Source organism: Emys orbicularis, chromosome 6 (genome assembly GCF_028017835.1).
Source record: "Emys orbicularis isolate rEmyOrb1 chromosome 6, rEmyOrb1.hap1, whole genome shotgun sequence".
Classification (NCBI taxonomy): Eukaryota; Metazoa; Chordata; order Testudines; family Emydidae; genus Emys; species Emys orbicularis.
Window position 1 is genome coordinate 124,747,704 of NC_088688.1, and position 12,309 is coordinate 124,760,012.

General features: G+C 45.8%; 1 protein-coding gene across 1 annotated transcript in view; it reads right to left on the reverse strand.

Annotated features, from left to right (window-relative positions):
- Positions 1-2,367: 2,367 nt before the first annotated feature.
- The window catches only part of POLR1E (RNA polymerase I subunit E), a 28,944-nt gene continuing 19,002 nt past the window's right edge, over positions 2,368-12,309 (reverse strand). Inside the window, exons 10-12 of the mRNA XM_065406137.1 lie at positions 9,597-9,678; positions 6,041-6,172; positions 2,368-2,756 (exon numbers count right to left, since the gene is read on the reverse strand). Coding sequence (XP_065262209.1) covers positions 2,597-2,756; positions 6,041-6,172; positions 9,597-9,678 — 374 coding nt within the window. The 3' untranslated portion in view covers positions 2,368-2,596. The remainder of the gene's footprint in view (positions 2,757-6,040; positions 6,173-9,596; positions 9,679-12,309) is intronic.

A 12,309-nucleotide genomic window follows, 5' to 3' on the forward strand; every position in this document is an offset into this window, starting at 1 on the left:
CAGCTTCTGGCAAACAGAGGCTAGGGACACCATCCCTGCCCATCCTGGCTAATAGCCATTCATGGACCTATCCTCCATGAACTTATCTAGTTCTTTTTTGAACCCTGTTATGGTCTTGGCCAGTGGTGGGCAACCTGCGGCCCGCATACGGCCCATCAGGGTAATCCAATTGCAGGCGCGAGACATTTTGCTGATGTTTACAGTCTGCAGGCATGCTCCCCTTTCCCCCCCACCCCCGGCAGCTCCCAGTGGCCATGGTTCGCTGATGGGCTACATGCACCCCTCAGGTTGCCCACCACTGGTCTTGGCCTTCACAACATCCTCTGGCAAGGAGTTTCACAGGTTGACTGTGCGTTGTGTGAAAAAATACTTCCTTGTTTGTTTTAAACCTGCTGCCTATTAAGTAAGTTCTTTGGTGACCCCCTGGTTCTTGTGTTACAAGGAGTATTTAATCCTTATTTACTGTCTCCACTGACCTCTATCGTATCCTCCCTTAGTTGTCTCTTTTCCAAGCTGAAAAGTTCCAGTTTTATTAATCTCTCCTCATACAGAAGCCGTTCTATACCCCTAATAATTTTTGTTGCCCTTTTCTAAACCTTTTCCAATTCCAATATATCTTTTGAGATGGGGTGACCACACCTGTATGCAGTAGTCAAGATGTGCGTGTACCATGGATTTATATGGAGGCAATACGATACACCTCTACCCCACTATAACGCTGTCCTTGGGAGCCAAAAAATCTTACTGTGTTAGGTGAAACCACGTTATATCGAACTTGCTTTGAGCTGCCGGAGTGTGCAGCCCCCCCCCCGGAGCACTGCTTTACCGCGTTATAGCCGAATTCATGTTACATCGGGTCGCGTTATATCGGGGTAGAGGTGTATTTTCTGTCTTATTATCCATCCCTTTCTTAATGATTCCCAACATGCTGTTTGCTAAATCGGGTCATTCATGTAGGTACCTGCATATGGATTTGGGAGCCTGGCTGTGGCCACCTGAATAAGCACACGGGGGCAGAAAACCCTGGAAACGGTTTTTTTTTCTGTGCTCCTGCATCTTCTATTCTAGCTGAGGATTGCGTTGTGGTTCTAGCTTTCCCCTCACCTCCCTGCAGGAAATCTGTTCCTAAAAATAGGATTAGTACCTACAAACCAGCTATTCATCCATCTGCATTCTGCTGTATGCCTGGACCAGCCTTGGACAGGAGAGAGCACTAACAGCACAGGCTAAGCATCCAGAAAAAGACTAATCCAATTCTTCTTACTTTAGAATACCGTGTGCCAGCAATTAAACAGGCTCCAGGGGGAAATGGTGCCTCGTTCCTGCCGATGGCCAGGAGTCAATAAGCCAGCTTCTCCTGCTCTGGGCTGTTACATTGTGATTTTAGCTTATGGGATGGAAACAGGGCACAGGCTGGGTACCAGGAGGTACAGCAGGGCCATGGGAAGAAATGAATATGTATAACTTTTGTTTTGATTTGCTCCCTGCTCAGCTTCCCTCTTCCTCTCCTCCCTCCACATTTCAACAGCATAGCTGGAGCCTCCACTTCCAGTGAGGACTGAATGACGGCCTGCGTTCTACTATTATGCTTAAAAGATTTCAGCAGAGCAAACAGCACTACAACGGTCTGGTTGGGTGACTGGGGTAGGTATGATGATAACCAACGGGCCGGCAGGACATCTTGCCATGTACATGCTCCGTTCTCTTTTTGTCTGGTGTCCTCTATTGTCTATTCTCGGCAAAGCTGAAAATTTGACAGTGGGAAAATAGGATGGAGAAAAGCTGTAATGTTTTTGCTGGGTGCTTTGGTGTAGAAGAATGAAATCAGCTCTATACTTAACTAGAAAAATGCTGAACTTCCACTGATTCCCTCTCATCACATTTAGCAACGATGGGAAATTGATGAAGTTCAGAAAGCCAGAGGCACGTGCAGGTTAATAACGAGATGCTCCAGCCAAAAACAACTGAAATAACACCAGCTAACGCTGTTGCTGAAGGTCACAAAGCAAGTAAGGGTAGGAATCAAGGGTAGGAGGAGTTCTCATTCCTTCATCTGACTAGTTAGAGGGTGAGAACATCCTTTTAATATGAATTACAATACTCTCCCAGAGGCACAGACAGCAAGAGAGGAAGAGGAGCTGATCAGGTTAGAAAGTCGGGACTCCTCTTTTAGGATGCACAGCCACAAACCACATTTGTTCAGCAGACTGGGTTGGCCACAGAGCATTCATTCCCCTGCCTGCCTTCTTTCACAGACTTGATGGGGCCACAACTGATCCAGGACTAACGGAAGTTTGTGAGGTCTGCATGGCCTCTCCTCCCTCCTAGCCACCCCGTATCCCCTAAAAGCATGGGTGTAGCTGTGTAGAAAGAAGGAGAGGGTTTTGGTTTATTTTCAAAAAAGGACTGATTACAGAGATGAACTTCAGCCCAAACCCATTATTATGATCAGCCTTGTCCAGGTCCAAGGGGGTAAGTGCCACTGTCTGGCAAAACAGCCCTTCTAGGAGCTCAGATTTCGAAGTGGGATCAGGAAACTGGTGTCAGCTTTGTTCTTGCAGAGTGTTCTCCGCCGTGAGATATGCACAGTAGTCCTTTATTTCATCTTCCTGCGCTTCCGCTGGCTCCCGGCTGGCTTGTACACAGGTAAGGGCAGAGAGAGGGTGGCCAACTTGTGGTCTTCATCGTCCGTGAGTCCTGAAGTCCCCTTCCTTTTGGAGATTTTCAGCCTCATGGCTTTAGCGATCTCCAGTATTCTGACAAAAAATAAAAAACACCCATATCAGTGAATACATTCCAGTGTCAAATCCCAGACACGCAGTAGCACAAGGCATCCCGCTGGATCAGAGCAATTAGGCTTTCACCTCAGAAGCAAGCAGTAACTTGGCTCTGTGGCTGTTCTCTGGAGCAGTGACTTGGCAAGATGCATCTCCTTGTATGATGGCAGATCCAGTTCTAGAAAAGCCCCCCGTGGAAACAGCAGGGGTGATTCTGATCAGGAGCCAAGTTACTGCAACAGGACTTTGTGGGCAGGCTGGAAAGCCATTGGGCTTGGCCAGCCCAGCTTTGAAAATAGCCTGTTGCTTTATTTAGTGGCTCATTATCCCAAGTGTGTGAAAGTTATTCAGTCCATGCCAGGCAGGGGAGAGATGAAGTAAAAGCAATCTACATTTTGTAACAGGGTCACCGCTCAGGTATTTATTTATTGATAGCACTGCATGCTGCCCTGCAGGAGAGCCCAGCTGATTTCCAGACACTCAGCCCTGGAGGAAAGAGAGAGAATGTCCTGTGGTGCTCAACTGCAAACTCATTTGGCAGTCTAGGGCGCAGCGTTGATGGGCTCTAAGAGACCTCAGAATAGAATTAAAGCAGTAACACGTCAGCAAGGAGAACACGTAGAACTTTTTAATCAGGGATGCAAAATCCTTACTCAGAGAACTAAATCAGTCCTGAATATAACGATCACAGCAATTTCTCATCCTTCCCATGGCACATGGAGCATCTGAATGTGATTAACAATGCTGCCTGTTACAGCAAAAGTCCTAGACTCTCACTTTAGAGTGTACAGTAACTCCTCACTTAATGTCCTCCCGCTTAATGTTGTTTCAAAGTTACATCGCTGCTCCATTAGGAAACATGCTCGTTTAAAGTTGTGCAATGCTCCCTTATAATGTCGTTTGGCTGCCTGCTCTGTCCACTGCTTGTAAGATTCTGTGGAAGAGCAGCGACTTTACAAGAGAGCATTGCACAAGTTCCTCTTCTCCGCCGCCTCCCTGTCCCTCCCAGCGCTTCCCCGCCGCCAAACAGCTGTTTGGCGGCGGGGGAAGCGCTGGGAGGGAGGGGGAGGAGGTGGAGTGGGGGTAGGAAGAGGCGGGCCTCAAGTGGAGAGGGGACGGGAAGAGGCGGGCCTGGAGCATCCCCCGGCAAAGTCGGCGCCTGTTCTTCTCCGGGGAAGCTGCCACTGCTGCTGCGAAGGTGCTTCCTAGCATCCTTGCCTGCAGCAGGCTGTGTCTGTGTGGGGTAAGCCAGGGGCACTTCCCAACCACAGTACAGTACTGTACAGTATATAATGCCTTTTGTCTGCCCCCCAAAAATTACCTTGGAACCTCATCCCCCGCATTTACTTTAAATCTTATGGGAAAATTGGATTAGTTTAAGATCATTTCACTTAGTTACATTGTTCAGGAACATAACTACAACGTTAAGTGAGGAGTCACTGTATTCTGATTGATCCCCAACGCAAGCTTTGCGTCTGTGTTTCAATGAACAATGCCATTTGCCAGGAGATTAAAGAAGTGGCTTTTTTCCCGTCTGAGTCTCACTCCGACTTTTGCTTTTCAGACTTCTCTGTGCTCATTTTTTTAGGATCCCCCAAAAAGACAGCTGTACAAGTCAATCTTTCGTGCCTAATGCGGCTCACAAAAGGCAGCGTGACCTTTCCAAAAGCCATTTACTTCATCTTTAAAAATGGGGTCTAATTGGCTTCAAACACTGCCATTAAAACCATTATTCCACATCAGTTCCAAACAGCAAAATTACTGGAATCAGCAATAGCCTCCCCTGCCACATGTACAATGGAGTCACCCTGTGAAAAGTCAGGCAACTAATAGATCGGATCACTTCCATTTGCCGTTGGAATTTAACCGTTCTAGTCGAGAATCATTTCATTATTTTCTACAGGATTTTGTTATGGGGAATAATTGATTTCTTGTTGGAGTTGTTAATTCTGCAGGACACAGATCTCGAGATGGATTTTTCATACCCTGCAATAGCATCTTTAGAGATCTTGGCAGGAAGGGTCATCCTGACGAACCAGGTCAAGCTACAAAGCACGTCCTTGGAGTTGCTATTTCTCCCACCGAGGTGCAGCAAGCCAAGCATGGTTGAACTCAAATTGCTGACCGGAGGCCAATACATTTCAATTCCAGATGGTATTATGCAGCTGCTCTCTGTGCTAACAGCCAGTCTCCCCCGCCTGGAGGTCAAGGATTCCCCTAGCGAGTCCATTAGATTAAATGGAGAATTGATCATAATGGTATTCTCCAATGGCCTGAATCACACCCCTTTGAAGGCAGTGGAAAGAGCCCTCTGAATTTTATGGACTCTGGATCAGGCCCTGATTGAGACGTATTGATAAAGGCACACTTTACACTTAATACTCAGTATATATGGCACAGACATATTTCTTGTCCCATGGAAAATGAAGCGCTAGGAAGTAACTTCCCAATGAAGATACCAGAGCAAGTGTTCTTCATTAAGGACCCGATCCTGCCCCCTCCAAATCACCACAGTTATCCTTGGTAGTTCCAATTAGCCAAACCCTCATCTCCTGATGCGGGTGCAATGACCCTCCCCAAATTTCAGGAAAACACGTCTCCGCTGCACCGGGCCCAGGCAAGGCATTTCGGGGGGACTGGATTACTGGCTGTGCCAACGGGGCATGTGCTCACGACTGGTTTTGTTTAAAAACCCGAGTTCCAACCTTTATGACAGAGACTGTGGCCTCCTAGCAATTAAACACGGATCATGGACCCAGCAGGGAGTCAGAACTCTGCTTCCCTCTTGTCGTGAGAAGGAAGAGAATAGACTGGAAAACGCAGAGGCAGTGTCACTCAGTGGACTGGGACTCAGAGTTCTACTGGCTCTGTCACTGGCTTGCTGAGTGACCTTGGGCAAGTCACTTTCCCTCCGTGCCTCAGTTTCCCCATCTGTAAAAGGGGACAATGATGCCAATCTCCTCTGTAAAGTGCTTTGAGATCTACTGATGAAAAGTGTTCGATAAGAGCTCAGTATTATTCGTTATTTTAAAAATTACCCCATTACACCCCAACCCTGCACAGAGCACTGCCTGGGTGCGCCCCACTGACAAGAACGGGGGGAGCCTGCATGGTCCTCAGGGCAGCATCTGGATCAAACATCCAACGGCTCAACTGAGGAACTGAACAAACCCCCCCAGTGCTGCCTTCCTCCCCCGACACCCCAAGTTTTTTAAAATGACTGAGCGCTTGGTGTTCCTACAATGAACAGGACCGTCACTCACCTGTTCTCGCGGAGTTTCATGTCCCTCTGGAGCACAGTCAGGTCTGTTTGGAAGTTGTTAATGTGCAGGGCTAAGGCTATGACGTAGGCTGTAATTTTAGCCTTCATCGAAGCAGAGATTAAATTCTGGATTCTGGAGGGTAGGGGAAAGAGACAAAATGTGACACTTTTTAACAGAGCCAAAGTATAACCCTTTGGGATTGTGTCTGCCTACATCCGACGGCAAGACCTGGGATTATATTCCTAGTAAAAGGGATGGGGAATACTGGTGACAACAGCAGCACTATTTCCACTACCAGCCCTTTTGTGAACGACTGAAAAACTGTGTGTCAAATCTGTGACTAGTTTTGGGTCGACCAAAACTGCAATTTTCATCAAATAATCTAGTGATCTGAAAGATTTCACCCAGCTCTAGTTATAAATCAACACAGCTCTCAGGGCAGATGGGTTTAGAGGATTGTTTTTCATGCTGACTGGCACATTTATGTTCAAAACCTCCTGGCCACTTCATAGTAACGCCGATAACATGAAGTGTGAAGAGACAATGCCTGTAAAGCAAACAAGTTTGGCCCTTCTGCACGCAGCCACCTAGGTGGAAGCCAACAAAATTCAATAAAACCACAAGCAGCTTCTTGGAAATGTTATTTAACTAAAACAGCTCCACAGCTGACCACCCCCCCTGGCAGATGCTTATTTTAATTACTTTCCGTGTGTCCATGTCCTTTGGACAGCCTTTCCTGACTCAAATCTCTGCATTTCTAAATGTGTGTATTCTGGCGCCTCCTGCTGGCAGTCACTAAACTGCTGAAAGGCTGATCCGTGGCCAGCAGGCAAAGAATCCAGTGCCCAAGAAGAGCAAAAGCCAGTGCCACAGCTCTGACCAGTGTCCAGAACTTTTCTTTTAATGCTGCAAACTGGAGAGATTGGTCAGAGGCAGGCCCAGCGGGGGGCTTTGGGAACCCCGACACAGGCATGTACCATGGGGAAGAGGTGAAGTCCTAAACGTGCTTTAGTTTAGTGTTCTGGAACCAGCCTGCACTACGGTGGCTCCACAGGGTCCTGGCCTGGGAGGTACAATGGCAGCTGGAGCTCCCTGGCAGTACCTTAGAATGGTACAGTGTGTGCTCACCTGCTTTCCACTCATAGGTGTCTTCTCCTGGCTAGCCCCCTCTAGGGCACAAGCCAGAACTCCTGGGTTCTATTCCTAGCTTTACAGCTGCTGACCCTGCACAATTCACTACACCTCCACTTATTGGGCTAGCTTCTCTGCTCTGCAACATCGTGCTCAGAGGACCAAGGAGACTGGAGAGGAGCATCACCGTCTGGCTAGTCCTCCTGCCAGCCTGAGATGCTCCCCGGGGTTGGGAATGGGGGAGGAGGCTGCGAGAGGGTGCACAGGGGCTGCACAACTCCCCAGCCAACGAGACATAGCAAGTCTTTCCTTCCACTGTGCTGCTGGAGTGGAGCAGAGAGGCTGCCCTGCCAAGGCAGCCGTGACGGTGCATTAAGGTCGCAGGGCTGCTGGCAGGTTTCATTCGTGGATGTCTGTAAAATGCTTCAGAAAGAGAAGGCCCCGGGAAGCTGTGGGTCTTGTACGTACGTATACGTACGTACGCACACACACTTCATTAAATGGGGTTAGTTAAAGACACAGGCCCCTATACGGGCACACCTAGGCCTAGTCTACACTGGAAAAGTTCTGCTGGCATAGCTACCCTGGCATCGTTATACCAGCAAACCCTCCGAGTGTAGACGCAGCTCATATCTGCATAAAAGAGCTTCTGCCATCTTAGCTAACACTGGTTCCCCACGAGAGAGACGCTACGCTGGCGAGGCTCTGATGCCAGTATAACTGCATCCAGACTAGGGCTAGTTCCGGCATAGCTATGTCAGTTAAAAAATAAAAAAAAAAATAAAAGTCACACCTATAACCAACACTGCTATACCAGTATAAGATGTAAATTGGTTTCAAACTGGTTTCATCGGTTTAGCTTCCCCCTGAAATCTGACATAAGCAAGATTTAAACTGACTGAAGAGCTTCTGAGTGCAAAGCTGCATTGGCTTATTACCTCAGTTTCAAATCACAACTTTAGTTAAACTGGTGCAACTGTGTGTGTAGACAGGGGTAGCATGTTCAGTAGTGCCCCAGTGACCTGGGAGCCCTATCCCCCAGTGAGTTTCAATAGCACTTGAGCTCCTAAGTAGCATGATCTCTTAAAAATGGGACTGGGTTCCAAAGTCACTCAGATGCCTGTGAGCATTTTACCCCTGGCCTTTGTACTATGTTAAATAAAATACCTGATTTTAAAATACAAGCCATCGGGTCAGAGTCTCCTCTCATACTGGTGTGACTCTAAAGTGGGAGGAGTGGTAGATACGCTGGAGGGTAGGGATAGGATACAGAGGGACCTAGACAAATCAGAGGATTGGGCCAAAAGAAATCTGATGAGGTTCAACAAGGACAAGTGCAGAGTCGTGCACTTAGGACGGAAGAATCCCATTCACTGTTACAGACTAGGGACCGAATGGCTAGGAAGCAGTTCTGCAGAAAAGGACCTAGGGGTTACAGTGGACGAGAAGCTGGATATGAGTCAACAGTGTGCCCTTGTTGCCAAGAAGGCAAACGGCATTTTGGGCTGTATAAGTAGGGGCATTGCCAGCAGATCGAGGGACGTGATCATTCCCCTCTATTCGACATTGGTGAGGTCTTATCTGGAGTACTGTGTCCAGTTTTGGGCCCCACACTACAAGGAGGATGTGGAAAAATTGGAAAGAGTCCAGCGGAGGGCAACAAAAATGATTAGGGGGCTGGAGCACATGAGTTATGAGGAGAGGCTGAGGGAACTGGGATTGTTTAGTCTGCAGAAGAGAAGAATGAGGGGGGATTTGATAGCTGCTTTCAACTACCTGAAAGGGGATTCCAAAGAGGATGGATCTAGACTGTTCTCAGTGGTACCAAGATGACAGAACAGGGAGTAATGGTCTCAAGTTACAGTGGGGGAGGTTCAGGTTGGATATTAGGAAAAACTTTCACTAGGAGGGTGGTGAAGCACTGGAATGGGTTACCTAGGGAGGTGGTGGAATCTCCTTCCCTAGAGGTTTTTAAGGCCCGGCTTGACAAAGCCCTGGCTGGGATGATTTAGTTGGGGTTGGTCCTGCTTTGAGCAGGTTGGACTAGATGACCTCCTGAGGTCCCTTCCAACCCTGAGATTCTATGATTCTATTCTATGATTCTATGACTCCACTGACTTCAGCAGAGCCACTCCTGGTTTACACTGGCATAAGGCAGAGGAGAATGAGAGCCAGAGTCTCCACACTCTCACCTCCTGAAGTACAGATGATTGCTCAGCATGGTGACAGCCCCTTCCATTTTCTCCACAGAAAAATCTCTGTATCGAAATCTACAGGCCTTAAGCAGGGAAGATGCCAATAATTTAGATTTCTTTATATGGCAGTTGAAAGGATTTCCTGATAACGTAGGCACAGTTATGATCCCTTGATCTGAACTTTCCTGTGTCACGAACATCAATTTCAAACAAAACAAACTATTCGCTACCTGCCATTGTTGTATGTCAGGGCCGTGAAGTTTTTCATGAGTTTGCTGTTAATGACGTGTGGACAGTCGGGGCCCATTGCATCTAGAAAAAAAAAACTTTTTGCAATGAAATGATAAACACACACATTCTGAACATAATGGGGTTTCATTGAAATTAACACTTAAGAACTATTATAACACTGTGCTGGTTTTATACTGCTTCTCTGACATCTTTAAGGGAACAACTTAAAAATACATAAATCAGTACGTTGACAAACTACTTAGAGCTTCTAGGGTAAGATTTTCAAACAGTGTCTAAATGATTTACAATCCTAAACCCCATTTTCAAAAGAGACTTAGGTGCTTACAAGCCTAAATCCCACTGACTTCAATCAGACTTAGGCTCCTAATGGCCTGTCACTTTTGAAAATGGGACTTAGAAGTTTTTGAAAATTATACCCCTAGAATGTAGGACAAGCTTCTGTACCATCTATGGACTGTCGTTTTGTTCTTTGTTTGTACAGAGCCTCGCACAGCGCAGTTCTGGTCCATAATGAGGACTCCTAGGCACTATTTTTTGTATTATTATTATTAATAAATTAAATTACATTAAGTATTAATACGATACAATTCCTTCCTTATCTGTGTTTCCATTACCAGAAGGTTATTAAAATTTAAATAGTTTTTCAAAAATCTTGAATTTCCTTTTCACCACTTCGGGGTTGTTTACACTTGAAATGTTCCTGCAGCTGGGCCGCTGTAGCGCTTCAGTGTAGACATTACCTGTGCTTACAAGCAGGGTTCTCCCATCGGTATCGTTAATCCACCCCTCCGAGAGGCGGTAGCTACATCGATGGAAGAATTCTTCCATCAACCTCTCGCTGTCTACACTAGGGGTTAGGTCAGCTAAACTACATCACGCAGGAGTGTGGGTTTTTTCACACCCCTGAGCGACGTAGCTGGGTCGACCTAACTTTTGAGTGTAGATTGGGTCTTAGAATGGTGAGTTTCACTTTTATTTCACACCACTTTGACGTTTGGACTCCCATGCATCAGAATGTCTGGGTTCCCAATACGACAGGTGGATGTTTAAAGAAAGTTTTTTCTATAGAAAGTCTAAAGCTGAGATTTTCAAACCTGCCCAGCGGATCGAGAAGCACAATTTCCGCAGAAGACAATGGGAATTATGCATCCAAATCCCCTTTGAAAATCTACACCTAAATGTTTTGTGTGGAGCTTTGAAGAACGGTCATTACTGCACCTTTAAAAGCTGGTTTGGGATGCAGAGTTCAAAAGAGCTTGTTAGTTGGGAGCAATGGAGCTGAAGTTGGCTGGAGACTGAACGTACAAATAAAATAAGGCTGGATAAACTTGTAAATAAGGGATACCCCCAGTTCTGCAAACTCTCATCAAGTGTCTCATGATATTTGGTGTTTTTCTTAAATCTCCAGCTGCTGGAATCTTCATATTTCCACATGATTTTTGATAATTTGCATTACCATATCGGCCTGAAGGCCTGCTCAAGGACCAGGATTACTCTACTGAGCTAGGCAGGCGCTGTACAAAACAGAACCAAAGGATGGTCCCTGTCCCAAAGGGCTTTGATAGAGGCTGCCATGTGTTATTTCATGTAACAACTCAGAAATGCTAGAGTTGAAGAAAGAAATCACTTTGTTCCTAGAAGGAAAAACAGCGTTTTCATTTACTGTGTTTATCAGTTAAAAACAAAAACAAACAAAAAAACTGCAAAGACCTTCTTGATAACAGCATGAGAAAAAGCAACATATGAAAGACTATTTGGTTCAATGGCCACGCCCCAATGGACTTCCCAGTGATCTACTCAACATGCCGAGGATGGGAAAATTGTATGATAGCAGAAAGCTGCAATAACTCATTATTAGAGCCGGCTGAGTATTGGATTTTTTGCTTGGTGGGAAATTCACGATTTCTAAATGGTTTCTGTCCAGAAACAAAATCAAACAAAAAAATTCAAAATTTCCTACAACAAATTTCCAATAAAAATTGTTTCAGGTTGAAACTTTTAGTTTGGATAAAATCGAAAAAAAAATCATTCCGAATTCTTACCTTTTAAAATGTCACATTATGTGGAAATCAAAATGTTTTGAAAAATAAATTGGAACTTATTGGAATCTTGTTCCAATCCTCCCCCCCAAATTTCATTGAAACAGACACGTTTCCGCAAAACTGTTTCACTTTTGATGAACCGGCATTTTCTGATGGAAAAATATTCAGTTGGAGCATTTCTGACAGGAGTTACTCTGGTCTTCACAATACCCTGATTTAAAATGGCAAAGTCACTGATGAATTAAAATGGCAAGTTTACAATCTTGAATTATTGGGGTTTCTATAACTTCAAGAAAATGTACATTTTACTGATTAGAAGTAGAAATGGCATTTTCTTAATGGAAGATCGTTTGTGACACGAACATGTTGATTTGTTCTGCACTCTGTTCACTGTTGAGGCATTAACTGCACAACACGTTTCACTACTTGCTTTCAAGCTTGTCCCGTCCCCTTCCCCCCACCCTTCCCCTTCCAGATTCAGTATCAGGCTTCGTAGGGAAAAAGAGGGGGTTCATTTTTCATCAGTATTTTTAGGTTGAGATTTTCATAGCATTCCAAAGGGCTTTGGACACTGAATGTGTGCCTGACTGCCTTAGACTGCTTTCAAAATTTTAACCGTGGCCCAAAAGTGTACCTGGGGATCAAACGG